This window comes from Xiphophorus maculatus, chromosome 4 (genome assembly GCF_002775205.1).
Source record: "Xiphophorus maculatus strain JP 163 A chromosome 4, X_maculatus-5.0-male, whole genome shotgun sequence".
NCBI lineage: Eukaryota > Metazoa > Chordata > Actinopteri > Cyprinodontiformes > Poeciliidae > Xiphophorus > Xiphophorus maculatus.
In genome coordinates, this window is record NC_036446.1 from 28,645,308 (window position 1) to 28,665,618 (window position 20,311).

Genomic DNA, 20,311 nt, shown 5'->3' on the forward strand with positions numbered 1-20,311 from the left:
GGTACTTAGCCAGATCTGCTGTCTCTTCTGCAAAGCTTCCCATTTATTTGGGATTCTGGATCACTGAATGACATCCAAACCAACCTAACTATGTTCCACTTGCTGGTCAGAAGTATTTGCTTCAGGATCCCAAATGACATCAAGCTGCCAACTTTAGAGCGGCGGCCATTTTGGTTTTGGACAAACGTGAGCGGTGTTTTGCGCGTCTGGACAGCTGATTTTGTTTGTGATTTGGTGTGTTAATACCAGCGCCAATAATTGTTTACCAAGCACTAAAAAAAAAAAACTCAAGCTGAAGAACTGTTTTATACAAGTGCTGCTTTAAGCGCAAAAACAAAGCATTTCAGGTAATCGGGTTCTGCACTTAAAAACAACGTTCGTTGTGTAAGAATGAGGACGTGTCGTCTGTTTCTTATCAGTTTTGACGTGACGTGTTTGTTTCCCCGCGAGGAACCATTTGACAGCGACTCATCCGCCGCCATCATCCGAGCCCCGGCTAAATAATTCCAACGCAAAGCATGAATCTGGAGAGGATCGTGGCCCAGCGACACTTGGCAAAACGACTCGCTAATTACAGTCATTTTCATTTTGGGCAGAAAAACTTGAGCTTAGTCATGTGCAAAGAGTTGATACCTTTCAGAGCACGGACCAGCGCTCCCGCGACGTTTAGCCCTGCCAAATCCTCTCCCAGCCCCAACCGCCGCCGCCCGCTGCGGATTGGCTGAGCCTCATGTGAGCAGTGACACTCAGAGGCTTAGGTAGTTTCCACCCAGGGCTGGATTGGCAAAGCAGTGACACAGAACAGTCCGCTGGGCAGCCAGCGTCCTGGCTGGGAATATTAGCTGCGTTAAAACACTCTGAGCTGATGGCTCTGGCGTGACTCCAGCTCTCTCACACACACATACACACACACCCACAAGTGAACTGAAGGGTAAAAAAACTGGCTGACAGTTATTTTCACCCAATATAGAGCTGCTCTTAGTGTTCAGTTGAACAAGCAGGAGAGAAGAAAAAAATGCAGGAAGGAAAAAAAAAATCAATCTCCTGAGTCTAACATAAACCCCAACCCCAACAATCAGTTTCACATTTCATAAATTTTGCTCACAAGAGAGAAAACTGTAGCAAATATTGATGCCGTTTTACGTGAGATAATGAGTCGAGTTGTAAATACAAACTTATTAGTCACGAATACAATCCGGCCTTTTTTTTTTTAAAGGAAAAAGAGCAAACAGTGGTGTAAAATACCTACCAGTTTAAAGAGAAATGTATGGACAAAGTGCTGCTCACTGTAAAAATACAAAAACATTCATACAGGAAACAGCGTGGAAGAGCAACACTGCAAGTAATTAGTGTGAATGCCTACAGCATTAATAGTGTGAATGCCTACAGCATTAATAGTGTGAATGCCTACAGCATTAATAGTGTGAATGCCTACAGCATTAATAGTGTGAATGCCTACAGCATCAATAGTGTGAATGCCTACAGCATTAATAGTGTGAATGCCTACAGCATTAATAGTGTGAATGCCTACAGCATCAATAGTGTGAATGCCTACAGCATTAATAGTGTGAATGCCTACAGCATTAATAGTGTGAATGCCTACAGCATCAATAGTGTGAATGCCTACAGCATCAATAGTGTGAATGCCTACAGCATCAACAGTGTGAATGCCTACAGCATCAATAGTGTGAATGCCTACAGCATTAATAGTGTGAATGCCTACAGCATCAATAGTGTGAATGCCTACAGCATCAATAGTGTGAATGCCTACAGCATCAATAGTGTGAATGCCTACAGCATCAATAGTGTGAATGCCTACAGCATCAATAGTGTGAATGCCTACAGCATCAATAGTGTGAATGCCTACAGCATCAACAGTGTGAATGCCTACAGCATTAACAGTGTGAATGCCTACAGCATTAATAGTGTGAATGCCTACAGCATTAATAGTGTGAATGCCTACAGCATTAATAGTGTGAATGCCTACAGCATTAATAGTGTGAATGCCTACAGCATCAACAGTGTGAATGCCTACAGCATCAATAGTGTGAATGCCTACAGCATCAATAGTGTGAATGCCTACAGCATCAATAGTGTGAATGCCTACAGCATTAATAGTGTGAATGCCTACAGCATTAATAGTGTGAATGCCTACAGCATCAACAGTGTGAATGCCTACAGCATCAACAGTGTGAATGCCTACAGCATCAATAGTGTGAATGCCTACAGCATCAATAGTGTGAATGCCTACAGCATTAATAGTGTGAATGCCTACAGCATTAATAGTGTGAATGCCTACAGCATTAATAGTGTGAATGCCTACAGCATCAACAGTGTGAATGCCTACAGCATCAACAGTGTGAATGCCTACAGCATCAATAGTGTGAATGCCTACAGCATTAATAGTGTGAATGCCTACAGCATTAATAGTGTGAATGCCTACAGCATTAATAGTGTGAATGCCTACAGCATCAACAGTGTGAATGCCTACAGCATCAACAGTGTGAATGCCTACAGCATCAATAGTGTGAATGCCTACAGCATCAATAGTGTGAATGCCTACAGCATTAATAGTGTGAATGCCTACAGCATTAATAGTGTGAATGCCTACAGCATCAACAGTGTGAAACTCCAGTCCTCGAGGGCCGCTGTCCTACGGCTTTTAGATGTGCCACAGGTACAAAACACTGGAATGAAATGGCTTAATTACCTCCTCCTTGTGTAGATCAGTTCTCCCAGCCTTGCTAATGACCTAATTATTCTATTCAGGTGTGGTGCAGCAGAGGCACATCTAAAAGTTGGAGGACACCGGCCCTTGAGGACTGGAGTTTGACACCCCTGGCCTACAGCATCAACAGTGTGAATGCCTACAGCATCAATAGTGTGAATGCCTACAGCATCAACAGTGTGAATGCCTACAGCATTCACACTGTTGAGTTCCAGTTTTCTGGTTGCTCTGCAAATTTCGCGGCACTTCTTCTCCTGCATACTTTGTGCTATTTTCACCATTCAGCTTTTATACTATTCAGCTTGCTCTCCTAATGACGGCTACATCTCTTGGTATTTGTAACCTTCATACTTTTTTTAACAGCTGTAATGCTGTTTAACACAGCATAAAAGCTGGGAATAATTTGAGCTTTTGACACTGCTTTTTTTCGTACTCCATGTAGCATGTTTTTTGTAGTCACCGTGCTAACCGATGCCTCCAAACAAATGTTATCTCAGGAACCATAAAAGGTTTGGATTTCATACACCCACCGTTTTTATCAGAAGGAATAGGGGAACGTTTCTGTCTTTTTCAGATTTTAGGGTTTACATGAGGTTTTTTTTTTACATTTCATGGAATACATTACTGTAACCCAGCATGCTAGTGGTAGCCTATTTGCTGTCATTAGTATTTTAGCTAGTTTTAGCTTTTTAGCAAATTTTGGCTTTTACGTGGGTTTTTCACACTGCATGGACTTTTCTTACCTTTCTGCAAGTCTTCAATAGTTGGCTTCAGATGCTTTTGCCATTTTCAGCAAAAGCACTCAGCATTGAGCATTCAGCATACACACTTGTATTTTCATAGAAAATGCACACTTTCTAGTTTGGGTCTAGATTCTGGTGTAAATAATATGTGCAATAAACAAGAAAAAAACTCCACTCCACAATTCACTGTGGTTTCTGAAACTGGGTGGACTGGACAAATCGCATAAAGACTTTGTGACAAATAATAAGGTCAAGGAAGTCACTAAGAAATAAAAAAGGAAACATTTACTGTCCAGAAAGGATTCACTTTGTCCTTTTGGAACATGAGATAAAGAAAAGAGTCTGGAAACCCAAACATCTGTCCAGACTTGCTCCTCACTCATCCCAAACTTACACACTTGGAAAATAATCCAATCAAATTCCCATAAGTTTGAACACTTAAGTGAACCCTGAGATCTAGAGATCTTATAAAATCCAAGCCTATGTCTTTCTGAACAGCTACTTGTAAATTCAGCAAGGTGCTTATAATAAGTCAATAAGTCCTTATTATTGACGAAACAGTGCCGGTCCATTGGTGATGTATTTCACTTAGAACTAGACATTTCTCCCATATTAGAAGTGAAATAATCTGCCAATGGAACAAGATTTTTTTTCTCATCAATATTAAAGAATAATTGACTTCAAACAAGCTCTTATGTCTTGCTTAAAAGCTGCTTTTTGGTTAGTTTTGTCTTTTTTAAAGTCTACTAAGACATTTGCACTAGAAAATCAACCCAAATTACTTGGTAGGATTTTGTATTTTTTGCAGCGTAGCTCCTCCGTGTTGCATTTTGTGATCATTTTAATGAAAGCGATTGTGAAGCACCCACCTGGTCAGAACCACAGAGACAAGTACTTAGCAGACCCAAATCCGTGTGTGAAAGCCTCATAATTCAGACGATCCTGGAGGATTACTCACAGGAAGGCTTTGATAACAAAAGCAATCAATCAAAAATATTATCCTCGCTATTTTGTTTTCCACTTTCAGGTCCTGGGATCGACTCCTCTTGTCCATTCTACTTCTTGTCTTTTTCTTACTCAGCTTGTCCTTTCCTATTTATTTCCCCTTGCAGTTGCTGTAGGGCTACGTCTACAGTGCTGAGTCGGCTGTTTCTCGGCCGGAGAGTCATTTTTAATATAACTGTAATACGGTTCGTTTTGCCCGTCTTTTTCATGTCAGAATCATTCTCTTTCGGCTCAAACTTACCGCTGGTAATTTCATTGAGACAAATTGACCGAGCTCTCATATTTGCCCTGTAAAAATTAGGCGGGGGAACAACAGAGGACACAGTTGTTTCTACGTATTCTACCCGCCAACTGACTGCTGAATAATGTCTCTAGTTCAAAGCGTTATTGTCCGTGCGACACTCTGATGAAAACAATGACACTGAGGTGGTTGTTGTTCTTCATTCTTTCAGAAAAATGTGTATTATATTTCCTGTGTCATTTACACCAATAATGGGATAAAACGGAGAACCGACACCGCTGTAAGCAGACTTTGTGCATAATAATTTAAGAGGTATTTACTAAATTTACAAAACAAATATCTACAGTGCAATCCAAGACTAAATCGTTATTTTTTCAAGGATTTTTTTTAGACCGATACATATACTTAAAACCCAATTTTACGACGTGTTTCTTTAAGTGGAGCTCAAAGTAGTAGGAAACTTTCTTGTGAAGCTCGGTTTTCACCCTCAGATCCACAGATCATTATAACAGCTTAAGCAGAAACAGGAATTAGACATTGCTTCTTCAGTCAGTAGGAGGTTACGATGACGAGAAATATTTTGTCATTTTAGTTAGAGATGCACCAATCCGATATTAATGTCTATCGGTCCCGATACTGGGAAATATTCCAGGCCAGGTATTGGTGACGTTGTGCCTAATCCATGAGGGCAGATCTATTCAGTGTAATTCTGTGTTTTGTGCTCTGAGTGACGTCATGCTTTATTATTTATTTTACATCAGAATTCATAATCGCGCTTTCTTTGAAAGAAGATTTGTTGGAGTTCATTTTTACATGTTTGACCAAGACGGTAAGCTTTTTGTTTTTTTCGTTTGCAGTGTCTTTATCGTTTATTTCACATTGGCTGTTCTACTCCTAATTGCCCTGACTGTAAAAAATGAAAGTTGTTTTGAAATGTTTGACCTAGCTCGTGAAGCTATCGGTGTTGGTGTGCTGTATGGAGCAAATAAATTTGTAATTTAGTATATTTATGCATGTGTGTAAAAAAAGAAATGCTTTAAGTCAGGCCAGCACTGATTTTCTGTACCGTATCGGTATCGGCTGATTGTAAATCTCAGATATCGATATCAGTATCGAAAGTGAAAAAAGTGAATCTGTGCGTTCCTCACTCGAGATTTACACCACCACAACCGAATAAATGTACTAAACTATAATTTATTTGTTTGTTTTTGTTCTTCTTCCCTTCCTTGACAACGTTATCAAAACATACTTTTAAATCGAAAACTTGCAGAGCTCACCGCCCGGGGCAGACCCCGAACACCTTCGTGTGTCATTAATACGAAGAAGCCCGGGTGGGAAAACAGAGGTGAAAAAGCGCACAGTCCAGTTGGCTTTGTATATTAACATCGTTGTTGGAGGCCGGGGAATAATTGAGATTCTGACCAACAGATGGAAGGTGGATATCGTTTCATAAGCTCATACATTAAAGAAGGAAGCCAGTGCATCTGTCTGCCTGTGCATGTGATTACATTTGCATAGAGGTAACAGGCGTGGGTTTGTGTCAGCGAGCGAAGCCACAGAGATTGTGATGCTTGATTCCAATTTACAAGCCTTGAATGCCAAATCTCCCTCATGATTGCTTTGGAGGATGACTTATTTTCTGACTCCCGCTTGCAGTAAATATTGAGGGAAAAATAGCCTCCTTTCGTGTTTTCCCTCATCTTTTTATTTCTCGCTGTCCTTTTTCAGCGTTTTTTTTTTTCTTTTCTCAATACAATGCAACTCCGAAACGGGCAAAAACCCCCAAAAAACAAAACACAGAAAAGCAGGTTATCTGATTGATGTGCGGTTGGTGTTTTAATCTAGAGGAGTGCTGCTTCAGTATCGCGTCCCCCGCCCTCAGAAGTGTTTGGGCTGCAGACTAGCGCTCCTTTTGCCTTTTATGAAAACGGAGAGGGAGGCAGAATGTAGATCAATATCCCAGGAACACACCAGAGACATTCTATTTTATTAAACATTTTCCCATTAAGGCCGCGGCTCGAGCGTTGTAGATCATTCCAACAAAGTCGTAAATCACAGACAGACAGAAGCGTTGGAAACAATGGGGGCAGAATCAGAGGAGATTACCGAGAAACAGGAGCTATTTTGCTGTTTGTGCTCCTCGGAGCCTCGCGCCGCCTTCGCTTTCAACGCAGCACACAATGCAGCCAAGGGAAGGCTTTTCGTCACGGTGCGCCGTCAGAATCATATCTGGTTCAATCAAATCGGGGCATATGCTGTCGGGTCGCGAGTGTGACGTTAAGCTTGCTGCGGGGAAATTGACGATTTTTTTGTTGCAACTGGGTAAAAGTGTGAGACTTGGCGTGTTGACGTTGCTTTAGTAGTTCATTTACTGTGAGAAGAAGAAAGCTTAGGAAGATATGAGAAAGTCCTTGGCTTTTAGCAAAAATAAGGTACAACTATGTTCACTGAAGGGATTCCTGTACAAAAACATACAAAAATGAACTGATCTAAACACGGTTCAGAAATGATTAACTGCCTCTGCTTTCATCTTTCGTGAATGTTGCTGTTTGTATAAATGTGCTTTTTTAAAATTTCAAATCCAATGTACATGTGCAGACTAGTCATTTGACTTGTTGTTGTGTATGTGAAAGAAGCTACGCTACAAAGCTTACCGGACACCGCCATAGCAACTTAGTGACCCACAAGCGTCTCTGGGATAAAAAAAGATTGGAGAGACGAGGCCTTTACTACGGCGGGCCCCAAACGCCGTCCTGCGTGTTTGAGAAGTGTCTCTACTTCACAACTGGTTCAACTGGTTGCAGGAGCTCCTCACTGCGTCCCATCAGGTTCTGCAGAAGCCTGGTAATTACCCATTAAGTTCAGGTGTGCGGGAGAAAACTGAAAACCAGTGTACAGAAGTGGAGGTATTGATGATTTGCGCTTATTTTGCAGCTACGGGACGTTTGCACATTGCCACCGGTGAGTCATGAACAGGAGAATTATCCCAAACAGGGCAGCAAGTCTACAACAAAAAGAAAAATAATCTTGGTGGTCTAGTCAATTTCCAGACTGCAGCTCGACTGAAATGCTGCAGTGGGCCTTCTAAGGAAGCTGTGGAGAAAGAGATGTCTTTCTGTGCAGACGCGTGGTGTCAGGAAAAGTGGATGGAAATTCCCTCTCATATTTACAAAAACACAGGAAAGTCAAAGCTGCTACAGGCGATTCAACTAGCTGCTGAATCGTGAGATAATTTTCACACACAACTTTGGAAACGGCAAAGAAAGGACTATTTTTATGTCCTATAACCTTAGAACTGACATAAAGAATACTTTGGGGGGGTTTTCCAGCATGCACACAGTTTTTGTTTGTGTTGTGTCGCAACAATGAAAAGAGTTTAAATATGTTATTCTTCCATCTGCAAAAACCTCGCAGGTTGCTTGACATGCTTTTCTTCGATTGGTTTGACTTTGGGCTCCATGATGGCAGATTTCAGCTCTTTCAAAAGGTTCCCGGTGTGATTCAGGTCAGGACTCAACGCTGGTCATTTTAAAAAGCAATCTTTTTTTTTTTTTTCTTTTTCATTTCAGCCATTTCTTTGTGCTACGGGATGTCAGATTCAGGTTGCTGCCTTGCTGAAAGAGTCACCCTCACCCTCAGATGAAATTTTCTCACAGTTTGTGCCCTGAAAATACCACGGCTATTTCCTGATTTCATCATTCCCTTAGTGCCTTTAGTCCTAAACACAGCAACGTAGCTTTATAGCAACATGGGTTCCAACGTCCTGTTTAGGTTTTACATCGATAATTTTTTATTTTTTTTATAGTCAACAACAAACAAATAAATTCACAATATTCAATCATTTCATTTTCAGAGTTTACGTCGGTTTATTTCCTCACGTGTGTGTTCTTTAGCTATGCTCCTCTTCGTCTTCATCAATAAGACTGTTTAAATTTCAGTGTAATGTAAAAGCTCACAGCAGAGCTTCAGGTTGCTTCCTCCAGCTCTGACTTGTTATTTAGGAACTTTAGTGTTTTTCCAGTTGGCATGAGTTGAAGAAAAGGATTTAGTGAATCCTTCTCAAATATTTCAGGTGATGCTCATATCTACTCATAGGTACATTGGACCAACTCAAGGATTTTTATGCTGTAAGAGCTTCAGCTTTGCTATAAACTAAATAAAATCATAAAAAGTTCATCTCATTGCTGGCAAATCTTAAACCACCAACATGCGTCGGCGTGGTGCGTTCAGGGTATCCTCTGGACAAAGCTAGTTGAGTGCTGGCTAAAAAAAAAATAAGTTCAGCTTTGGTTATTTGTGACAGAGTGTTTGGTGTGTTGGGTTCTATGGTCACGGTGGACTTTGTTTACTTTTTTGGAGGCTTCTGAAGGAAACTGCCTGCCTGCTTTGGATTTTATTTCAGGGAATCAGTGTAAATTGGTAGAATCCAAAAAATTCACATACTTGCAGCTAGAATGGGAGCATAGGGGCAAAGGTAAAACAACAACGAAGGAGCCATATCAGAAAAATAGGGGAGGTTCCATAAACTGTAAATCAAATTTTTTTTGATCGCAGACTTTTATCTGGTGAGATGAAATTTGCCTGATGAATGTCTGAAACTAATCTGATGGAGTCTGGGTAGTAGCATGAAACTGTCTTTGAGTTGACAAGGTGTGATTGAGATATGATTTTCCTACTGAACTGTAGATATCCTGTTGTAAGGTTGTTTATACTTGCGTTTTATACGGCTATTTGTGAAACACTTCGCTATTCTGAATATATATAAATATATATGCATATTATTTAGATTTTTTTTTATCTGGAACTGAAGTCCTTTTGTTAAGTGAGTTTGAATAATTATCATTGCTTTCTTTTATTTTTGTTCAAAATTAGCAATGTAACAATAGCTGTGTTTCCATTGACCGTATAATTGGGCAATTTGACATTTCTAAAATAAATTTATAAAAACATGCCAATAAAGAAAAAAAAAGAAGCTTTTTGGCACTGTGAGTTTTAAGCCTTATCAAAATCGGCTTACTTGGCAAAACTGCAACGGAAGCACTTTCCTCACGTCACGTGAGCCACGTGATCAACAACAGGATGTTACCAGTGGCTGCATTAACCAGGAAGATGACAGGAAGTACTTATATCATGACGGTTAAGGCGTGTTTTTGTTTTTTTTTTTAAATTCAGATGTGACTTTAGTCACCTTTCTGATTGAATGGAAACGTCGCAATGACGAAATTGTGTTTTTCAATATTTTATTGACAGATTTGCACACATTTGCAATAGAAAACGAGTTCTTTTGTGCGACGCATAAAATAGAAAAAAATAGCAAATGCAGGCCACACTTTTCAGATTTTGCTTTTCTGTGGAATAAAAATGAATACGATTTTTTTTTTTCGTCGACCATTTTAACTTCAACCCTACATTCAGAGGCAAAGTGTTAAAAAAAATTGCTGTTAGTGCTTGAAAATAGTCCAAACCCGGAAGACATTCTTTCAGTGCTTGCCCAAATGCAAATATGTCTACTTCTCTCTTACGAAAGTGACATCACAGTTAGTATTAATGACTGTTTTCTGCTATATTCATCCAAACAGAGCAGGTATAATATTAAACTTGCTCAGTTTTCTGGGTGGTTGGTTGTATTTTTTTTTTTTCTGCCGATTACACTCAGAGAGCTCAGGACAAGATAGCAGGTAGGCAGGGGTCCGCGGTGTCGCCCAGGGCCCCTCCAACACGACAGATGGCCGTGGCTGAGATGGAATCTGTTCCTGTTTGGTTCCAGGGCGCTCTCCTCCGGCACTGAACCACCCAGTTCACATTCGACTTCGTCGGAGACCATTTTCTGAAGCAGATGGAAGATGGCTGTGATTCGAGAGGCGCCGCGTCTGAGAGAGCAGGGGCCGGTGGATCCGCCTGAACGCTTTGTTCCGATGCTATCGTTTCCTTCCGCGTAGCGGTTATTAATGCGCTCGTGTCGCAGGAAATGTATTGGGGGGGGGGGGGGGGGGGGGTCACTTTAAGAAAACAGGATCATAAAACACAGAGCCTGGAGCGAATTATTTGAAGTCAGATAACAGAGGAGACAGACATAAGACGGACTATTTCCTCTTTCTAATTCTGTTCTCTTTTTTTCTTGTTGTTGTCCCAAATCTCTCTTCTTCTTCTTCTTCTTCTTTTCTGGAACAAAAAGAGACCTTCCTGCGAGCTGTGAGGGGGAAGAATCATTCTCGCCTGCTAATTGGAAAGTCAGGATGAGCGATCGCGCCTGATTGGCCGGGAACTCCAAACACTCCGAATGACGTCGATTTTACATCTCCAACTGTTTCCCACTGAGATTTGAAAGCTCCGGTGTCGCTGCAGTGCGTTAGTTATTCGCATCTAATTCATTTATTTTTGTACTTTAGGTTTTTTTTCACGACAGTCTAATCGGCATTCGGCGCGCCGCGGACGACCACGGGCTCCGAGCAGACAACGTGACCGCGTCCACAGGGACGTGTCGTGTGTGTTTCCTCTCGGCTGTTTGTTGACGAAAATGAGGATCGGGCTGAATTGTATGGTGGCACAGAAAGCCTATGTAAAAAAAAAAAAAAAGAAAAAAAAGCATACATATATATATATATATATATTCTTGCTCTTGTCATATAGTAATTTTGCGTCTGTTATTTGAAACATAATACAGCTTGAATTGCTACGTGACTGAGACGAGCTGCTGCTTTTGTGCCTTTAATCGCTGTGGGTGTAAAATATTCCGCACCGTAAACGCGAAACCGACAAACGGTTTAAACGCGTCGCATTACTGCAACAAGTTGTGAATAAATATGGCCGTAATTTCATCTTGTAACAATATCTGCTTCTGCTAATCTTTTTTTTTTTTTTTAGTGTGTGTGTGTGGCTGTTTTCCTGAGGTTTGCCTTCACGTTTCAGACCTTCCATACATCTTGATTCACACAGCCCCCTTTTCACGTGTTTAAATTTAATTCATCAGTCTGCGAGGAGCAGAAGGAGGGAAAGTAATGACATTTAATATTACTGCTGCTGGCTGCCCTGTGGCAAGATTTATTATGAACAAGGCCTTAATTTATCTTTGGTTTCTTTTCCATTTCTTTTCTTTTCCTCCGTTTCTTCTGGGTTTTTTTTTTTTTGTCCAAACCTCTGATGTAATCTTAAATCCAATAAAATCTACAATGAATCTTAATGATCAAGCCAGTTCAGTCTGTTTTCCTTTTCCTTTTCTGCACTTTCTGAGTTATTAGTTTCATGGAGGTGCAGCGGTTTTCAGAGTTATGCTAATTTATGAAAAATAAGAGAGAAATTACTTAAACTCCAGTAAGTATTCTCTTTATGTGTGATATGGCTCTCTACCCGGGGCGCCACTTGACGTGGGGGCATTACTTGATGTTGCTTTGCAGCACGTAATCTGAATATGACAAACATTTTGAGTTTGACTTTATCATCTTTGTGCTTCACACATAAACTATCGTGTACATAAAAACAGAAGAAGACACGAGTATCACATTAAAGATTTTGCCGTATCTGTTAATTTCGTTGCATATAGTTTACTAATTCGATCTTATGTTCTGTGTCTTGCATTTTTATGTTAATTTGTTTTAGAATATTTGTCAGACTTTTTCCTGTTTGGTTCGTGATGCTTTGAGTTACTGTTCAGCTGCTTCTGTGTTCATTTTTCAGCCTCCCTCAGTCTGCCTGCTTTCCTTCCCTCCCAGCTGCTTCCTGTTTGTATTATCAGCAATCCCTCCTCGGTATTCATCTTTCCCTCGGTTTCAGTCATTCACTGAGGGATTTTACTGTTTTACTGAGGAATCAATGGTGGAGTAAGTTTTGCTTTTATTCACTAAACTTTCATTGTGCACTTCAGAAACCATGATACCATAAAACCCTCCACGACACATGGGGTATTTCTGTATAATGTGTCACAGCTAAGCGTCACAACCTGAGAAGTTTGGCACAAAACAACCAAAACTATAAAAAATTGCCCTCTTGTTGGGGCAGTTTTTCCTGCTTTCAGCCCCTCCAGCCACATGGTTGCCCTGGAAACGCCCCAGGTGTTTGATTCATCAGGTGTACGGCCAAATCTCTTTAATGTTAGAAAGTCAATACAACGAGATTCTATTGGCTGTTTGTGATTTGCTACGAGACTGCAACCTGATTTCCCCCATTTGAGACAGGAAAGGACAAATGTATGCGTTATAACTCCTGGAAATTTATGAGACATTTATGATTTTGCATTTTGGATGTGATGTGTGATTTATTTATTTATTTTTTTTTCCTTTGGCAGCAAAATAAGAAATTTAAGTCACGGACTGCAAGGCAGCTAATTTGGGATTAGCAATCTGGTTTTGGAACAAGGGATTGTGGGTAATCAGCTTGGGTTTGACGGTTTCTGGTGTAGGTCTAGCTTTTTAAAAAAAAAAATAAAAATTATGAATTATTGCAGAGTACACATGTCGGAATTAATCACACGATAAATTGAAATGAGCTCAATAATTTTCTGAAGAGCCATTTTGTTTAGAGACATAATAACACGTTTCAGTTTTGTGTGGTTTACTTAATTTAAATTTTTTGTTGTTTTTGGTTCTGTTTCATTTTGGATATTTAAAATGTTAAACAGTTACAGTGTGGAGTCTTCTGTACAAATTTATAGTTTATAAGTCTTTGAGTAGGTGAACTTGCATTATCAATATATTACTTAAAACTTAGCTTCAGAACAGCAATAACTTCTGGGACAGTTTATCGTGACAGGCCTTTTTCAGTGTCAAGTCCTTAATTAGTTGATGGGGACCCTCGTTAAGGCCAATCCATAATGTGTGTTTCTCTAAAAAGTCACTTTTTTTAGGAGCGAAAACTAGGCCAGATTTTCCAGTGGATGAATCAGCCACTAGCTTTTCACAGCAGATGATGGGGGAGAAACCTCCTGCTCAGTGATTCCCAGTGTGATGTTTTGTGGCTACCAACACAACAACCACCTAAGCGGCGTGTTTGGGAACACAGCGTCGCAGGAGTTGCTTAAAAGCCCACGAAGACGACGGCGGCGTGCTCGCCGAAACGTCTGACCCCGGCCTAAAGAACAAAACGTCTACCGGTCTCCTAAAGAGGGAGAGGAGACGACCGAACATTTAGCAACATGACAGAACTCCATTTGGAGCGCTGTCGGAGCATGCTGGGAAAACATGTGCCTCGGAGTTCCATGGGGCCGGAGCGGCACGACTGCTGCACCAGGCCTGAGATCAAATAGAATATTTCCAAATTCATGCAGACTGTTCAGCTAACGTCGTCATTTGTTGCTCACACCGTTAGGATGTTTGAAGTCTGGCCATACGTATGTAACCAGGATGTATGAAGCATAATTTGATGTTTTGGGTTGTCACTAGCAATATTGCTACCATGGAGGAGAGGGTGGGGGGACAGGAAGTTTGTTCCTGTTGTTGCCATTCAGCCTCGTCTGAGGCAGGTAGCTTTTCAAGGTAATGAGTGTCTCTCTGCATGCCTGACAGTTTTATGGAAAACGTCTTCAAAAATTAGCATTTCTTTTTATCTCTTCTCTTCAGAAAGAAACCATAGCTTTACACAAAACTCCAGCCACTATGTGATTAAAACAGAAAATGTCACTTGTTCGTCTCCTGGTCAGATCCACACCTCACAGCAGATGAGCTCTTCTAAGGCTTTTCATGGTTGAATTTCTTTCATTTTGCCTTACATTGGCATGTATTTTAATCAATTTGGTATATTTTTTATGGGTTCGTGGGTTTTTATTACTTGTAATGTTATTTTTTATACATGTAGCAGCATTTAGTTTAAATTGGTGCTATACAAATAAAGTATTATACTGTCACGTTCCTAAAATAACTGGCCGAGTTGTTTAATTTGCCTGTTTTTTTAATGTAAAAACAAAAAAATCAAAGGTGTATAGCATGTTTTTGTCTAAAAAGATGCTATGCAAATCATCACCTTCCTAAAGTAATGGTGTGTCATGTTTGCCAAATCACATTTGACAAAAAACAACGACAAAAAAAGACTTTATTTTAGGAAGGCAATGATATTATTATATTATCATCCCAGAATGTGGACCATCCCTGTTCGGGTCCCAGTCTCCTTCAGTCTCCTACATCCGCTGTGAGCAGATAAATCTGCGTGAGATTTATCGCCTTCTGCCTATAGAGCCCCAGTTCCCCCCGTCCCCTCCTTTTAGAAATGATCTCAGCAACATTGTCATTGCCAGTTTGAGGTACTAACAGCGGCCACACTGTTTTATTTCATTTGTACTGCCGGGTCATCTATTGGTGCCCCGCAGTGAAAGTATGATTGTATCCATAAAGAAAAAAAAAAAACAACTACTGTCTATACTAGCTCTGATTACCATTTATTACTGAGTCAGGGATTGAAATCATCTTTGCTCGCGTCCCTCGGCTTCCGCTCGATTCGCCGGGAATTAGCGTGATGCGTCCGTTTCCTCTATATGTCCGAGTAAAGATCAGTCCCGATCTGCTGTGCATCTACAATTAGGTTTCGCTTCCTGATCTCATTACGCCTGAGTGGAGACAGAACCTTCAGAAAGATTTCAAGGACAACAAAAGGATCTGTGGGTGAAGCAGCTTAGTCTGAGTCGGATGATGTTCTTTGTACGAGTCCTTCGTACAGATACAAGCTTAGACGCTCTCATCTCTGAGAGTGTTTTAAGTGTTTAGTCCAACTAAGGCCGTCATCAAAACCAGATGTGTTGATCAGTGCTCCAGTTGTTGCTAATCAGAGGCATTTCTAAACAGACAGCTGTTAAAGGAACTCAGTGTTTCGACTGTTTTGCAGTTTTCTGGAGGTTTGTTCCAGATTTGTGGTGCGTAGAAGCTGAATGCCGCTTCTCTGTGTTTGGTTGTCCGTCCACCCATCCATTTTCTATCACCCTTGTCCCTGGTGGGGTGGGGAGGGGTGCTGGTGCCTATCTCCAGCTAACGTTCCGGGCGAGAGGCGGGGTGTGTTTGGTTGTTTTAGGCCCAAAACACTGACTGGAAATGACCAATTATCAGCATTTGACTGCAACTTGCAGTTTCTGCCACAAGATGTCACTGTATCTGCAGACATTTCTACAACCACTGTTAGTGTGTTTGGCCAGAAAAAATTAACAAATGAACTGCAAGAACTGATATAGTACAGCTGAAACTGTGAAGCCTGTTTTTTGGGGGGGGTTTTAAAGTGCAGAAGAACCAAAACACAAATATATTAGGAAGTTCAGATCAGGGAGAGCTGCATTCTCCTTGACCGTATGAAAAGTGGGTGATCCGCCCCGGAGCTCTTGTCTCACGCAAACGTGATGTGATGTCTCAGCTCCCGCTTCATCATCGTACACCAGATGCCCGGGCTCCAACGGATAACACGGAAACATAGGTTTTGACAAAAACAATCGCCAGAACATAATTTCCCCCCACGCTGTCAAAAAAATACAAGCTGCGATCTGATTATCCGTCTCCGGGCTCGGCCGGCACGTGTTCCCGTGAGCTTGTAACTGGATCGTTGTAGTAAACTCTCCTAAACGTGTTGTTCACTGCGTATGTGGTTCCAGTTAGCGGTGATGCTGTTATTCGCTGAGCGTTCGTCTCCTGCCTTTTGATTTAAACTTAAGTTTACAGTTTCCTGAGTCATGCCACCATTTCTTGTCCTCGTCTTCTTCTCTCGTTTAAGACAATAAACAATTCCACACGTCTTTGTTTTTTTTGTTTTTTTTATCTCCTCACTCGTTCACTGTTAAAGTCCACACCCCCCCTGATCCATGTCGTCCCTCTCGGAACCGTAACAAAAAAACCCCTTTTAATTCCACTATGGCCGTTTTCCTCCGCCGAAGCTAATTTATAGGCATGAGCTGCACTTTCCTTATCCCACCAGCACACAGAAAGCGCTTCACTACGGAGTCTGACGGTGCGAACAGAAGTGAAGCCATCTGCAGTGTTTATTTGGTCCTCTCCTCCCTCCCATTTCCCCTTACATAGATTAAGCCTCAGAAGCTGCCTCTTGGCAATTAAATCTATCAGAGGGCAGCAGAGAGCACTCCGTCAGAGCTGTTCCAATTATTGCAGTTTAAATGAATATGGATTCAAAAACTTTTGACAAAACGCAGCCAGTTAATTTGCAGCGGGGGACTTGGAAAAGCAGTTTTCCTCGCCCCATCATGTCTCTTGGTTTGTTTGTGTTTTATTTTTTGTCTTTCCCTCGGATGAGAAGGTATGTCTCATTTACCATCCCTCTTTTTCTTGTTCGTTTTTCAGACACATAGAGAACTGGACGGGATTGCAGACTCTGAGAGACGTCGATATGGAGCTGTACACCGGACTACAGAGACTGTGAGTGCTGATGCTTTTATCTTGTGGTGTGTGGGGGTGTGGGTGTGTGTGTGCGTATAAAAGGGGGGAACACACACTTAAATGCTGTTCCAGACCTGCATTCTGGATAGGGGAAAAAAAACAAACAGAAGTAGAACCAGGGGTGTGGTGCATTTATCGTATCGTTTATCGTGATCAATTTCTTATCATAGTACTGATTCATTGCTGTCACGATAAATTCCAGTTAAAAATTACGTTACTTTTACTATTTTCTCCGCTGTTTGTTCAAAGCGTCAATAAAGTAAAAAATATGATTAAACGCAGTTAGGATTTGTAGTTTAGTGATACAAATGACACTGTTGTTGTGCGACCGGTGTCCTGAAGAATCGTACTACAAATGGGAACACTTCTCAAGAGCGGTATTTGTGTTTGTGGGGCTACAGTTGCTGTGACACACAGTCACAGGCATACAGTTACCTATAAAGGAAGTGATGAATGGTTCTTTTTGGTCACTTTCACCGTAGTCACAAAATATCGTGATAAAACTTAAAGTCCGGAGTTGAGAGGCCGGTAATTCTAGAGTGTTATGAGACAAATGCTTGACTGCCTGATATTTTAAGGTTATATAGGTCTGAAAATTGTGGTGTATTTTTGTTTTTGAAGTCAGTGCTTTATAGAAGTAACTTTTACTCCAATTGCAGTATGTCCCTGCTCAAATTGAAACAAATTTGGAAACACATTCTTCTTTGCAAGGCAGCAAAAACTCAGATTGGATGGATCTCATCCGGAAACGTCTAATTTCACGTCTTGCCACAAATTCCCAATTGGTTTAGGTCTGGACTTTTACTAGGTCATTTTAACAAATCAATGTGCTTTGAAGCAATGTCATTGTGACTCTGGTCGATGTTTTCCACCCACATCTCACATTTTTAAGCATCAAAAGGTTTTCTTTCATGGTTACAACATCTCTAACTTCGTTGATCGTACCATGAGGGTGCCACCACCGTGTCTTCAACACTGGAGACAGTTTGTAAAAGTTGATATGCAGCATTAGATTTCTTCCACACATACAGAGTTTTTCATTTGGCCAAGACAATTAGTTTTGATTTGATCCAATCAGATCTTCTTCTCCCACAGGTCTGCTGTGTTTGTGGCAAACTGACCTGTTTTCGCTGTTCTTTTAAAATGGCTTCGTTCTTGTCCCTCGTTTTTGATTCTCCATAGTCTTTCCATTTTGGCATGAAGTATTGAACTTTGCTAACAGATATGTTTGAGGTTTATGATATTGTTTTATACTCTGACAGATTTAAATTCCTCCACAATATTTTACTGACCTGGTTGTTGTTTTTCATGTCCTTCATGACGCTGTTATTTCTGTAATGGTTTCTAACAAACTGTTTTTGAAAAATAAATAAAAAATCATATATAGGCTATATATATTTTAAAACACAAAATCTAATATGTTTTTCAATCATTATAAAATATAAGTTAAAATACATGATTGAAATATTTGCCATGCTGATCTGTCTGATTGGCTGCCAGTCACATTCATCAAGCTAGCTTAGCTCCTCAAGCTAGTGTAGCAAGCGCAAAACGGAAAAGTTTCTGCTAGTTTTTCTGAAAAAAATAAAATTAAGTTTAATAATAATTAGGTTACTTCACATAGCAGTTGGTTTGCACCGGACTTAATTTCAAGGTAACAGAATAAATGGGGACGAAAAACTATCCATGCCACACTTCTCAGGTTTCTATTTATATTTTATAAAAAGAAGACAAAACATCATTTTCCATCCACTTCACATGCGCTACTTTACGTTAGCCAGTGACCTAAAATGCTAGCAAGTCGGCTGTGGAACGACAGAATCTGAGCAGATCTGAGGGGTGTGAAAGCCTTCGGAAAGCACACAGAACATCAAGTTAGCTGCGGCAAAAATGACGGAAGCGATTTGCCTCAGAAAACACTCTGAAATGGCTGATAAGGAGAAGATGAAGATGTTGGTTGAGTGAGCAGGGCCGCCTGAAGGGAGTATTTCTGTCGCTAACATGAGCTGAAGTTTAAAGAAGCCTTTAATTCTTGCCAGTCAAACACGGAGAAGCTGCTCTGCTTTGGGTAACAGCTGATCAGATGATGCTAAAAGGAAGCAGTGGAAATTGAATCAAGCGTCCCTGGAGGAGCTGAGGGACTTCATGGCTAATCTTTTCACGTTTTCTTTTATTAAAGATAGGTGACGCTGCTTTCTCGCTCCGCGCCCGCCCACTTTCCAGACCTCTACTTCCACTTAATCCCCCCTTCACTCCCTCCAACCCTCCCACCTCCACTCAAAGAGCCATCTTCTCCTCTGCCCTCCACAGTCAGAGCTGGCCTCTCCCCCTGATCCCTCATCATGGAGGCCAAGTGCAATATCTCCACTGCCAAATTAGCATTTTTCTCATTACCGCCTGCCTCCTTTTGCTGCCTCATCCGGGGGACGCGGGGCTCCTCCACAAGCCTGTTGTGACGCTGCCGTTTCTGTAAGCAGCGCGCAGGAACCAACCTGGGAAACGTCACCGTTTCTGGGTTTTTTGGGGTTTTTTTTACGTTTAACCTTCTCACCGCTGCCTCCACAGGAGTAAAACGAGGAAAAAAGATGGCGCGGTAATGAAGGAGCGGATCTCCAGAATAGGAGGCTGATATTATGGGCAAATCATATCCAGCCTTCTGCAGATCTAACGTGATTGGTATTGATTCTGCGCTTTCGTTTTTGAGATTATCTTGCCGATGTCGAGCACTGTTCGGAGTTGGAACGCTAATGCTAGCAGCGAGACTCAGAACTGTTGTTATCCACCTGCTGCTGATCTGTGGGAGCAGCTGTCTTACTGGGGCTTAGTGGAAAAACTGTAAACCGGACAATGCCACTAGACCTTCTATATTTTTTTGGTGTTTTTTTTTAAGCATACTTTCTCAGATAAGGGCTACAGAAAAAGGCAACTGGAGCGACTTTAAACACTAAATAACAGACTATCATTAAAATTCACTCTGAATTAACACTAAAACAGTCACGTTTCTTACATACCCCAGAACTATTAACTGTCATTTAGGTAGAATGACATTTGATGGAACAATAAGAAATTAAATTGGTTTTATTGTAAAAAATTTTAAAGGGGCAGTATTATGTATTTTTCAGACACATAGAGCCATTTCATAACACAGTCATGTAACTCTGTCATTTTCAGTTTTTATAAAAATGCTATCTATACCAAATAAGTAGCTCCTATGGTGAGCTCAGGAGATTTCACCAGGTGT

General features: G+C 40.9%; 1 protein-coding gene across 3 annotated transcripts in view; it reads left to right on the forward strand.

Moving 5' to 3' along the window:
* Positions 1-20,311, forward strand: part of ntrk3 (neurotrophic receptor tyrosine kinase 3) — a 290,241-nt gene that overhangs the window by 31,775 nt on the left and 238,155 nt on the right. For 2 of the 3 annotated variants that reach the window (XM_005808525.3, XM_005808523.2), the window contains exon 2: positions 16,975-17,049. In XM_005808525.3, the coding sequence (XP_005808582.2) occupies positions 16,975-17,049 (75 nt within the window). Of the gene's footprint in view, positions 1-11,039; positions 11,062-16,974; positions 17,050-20,311 lie in introns of those variants that run through there. The other variant, XM_023332654.1, reaches the window with a different exon arrangement.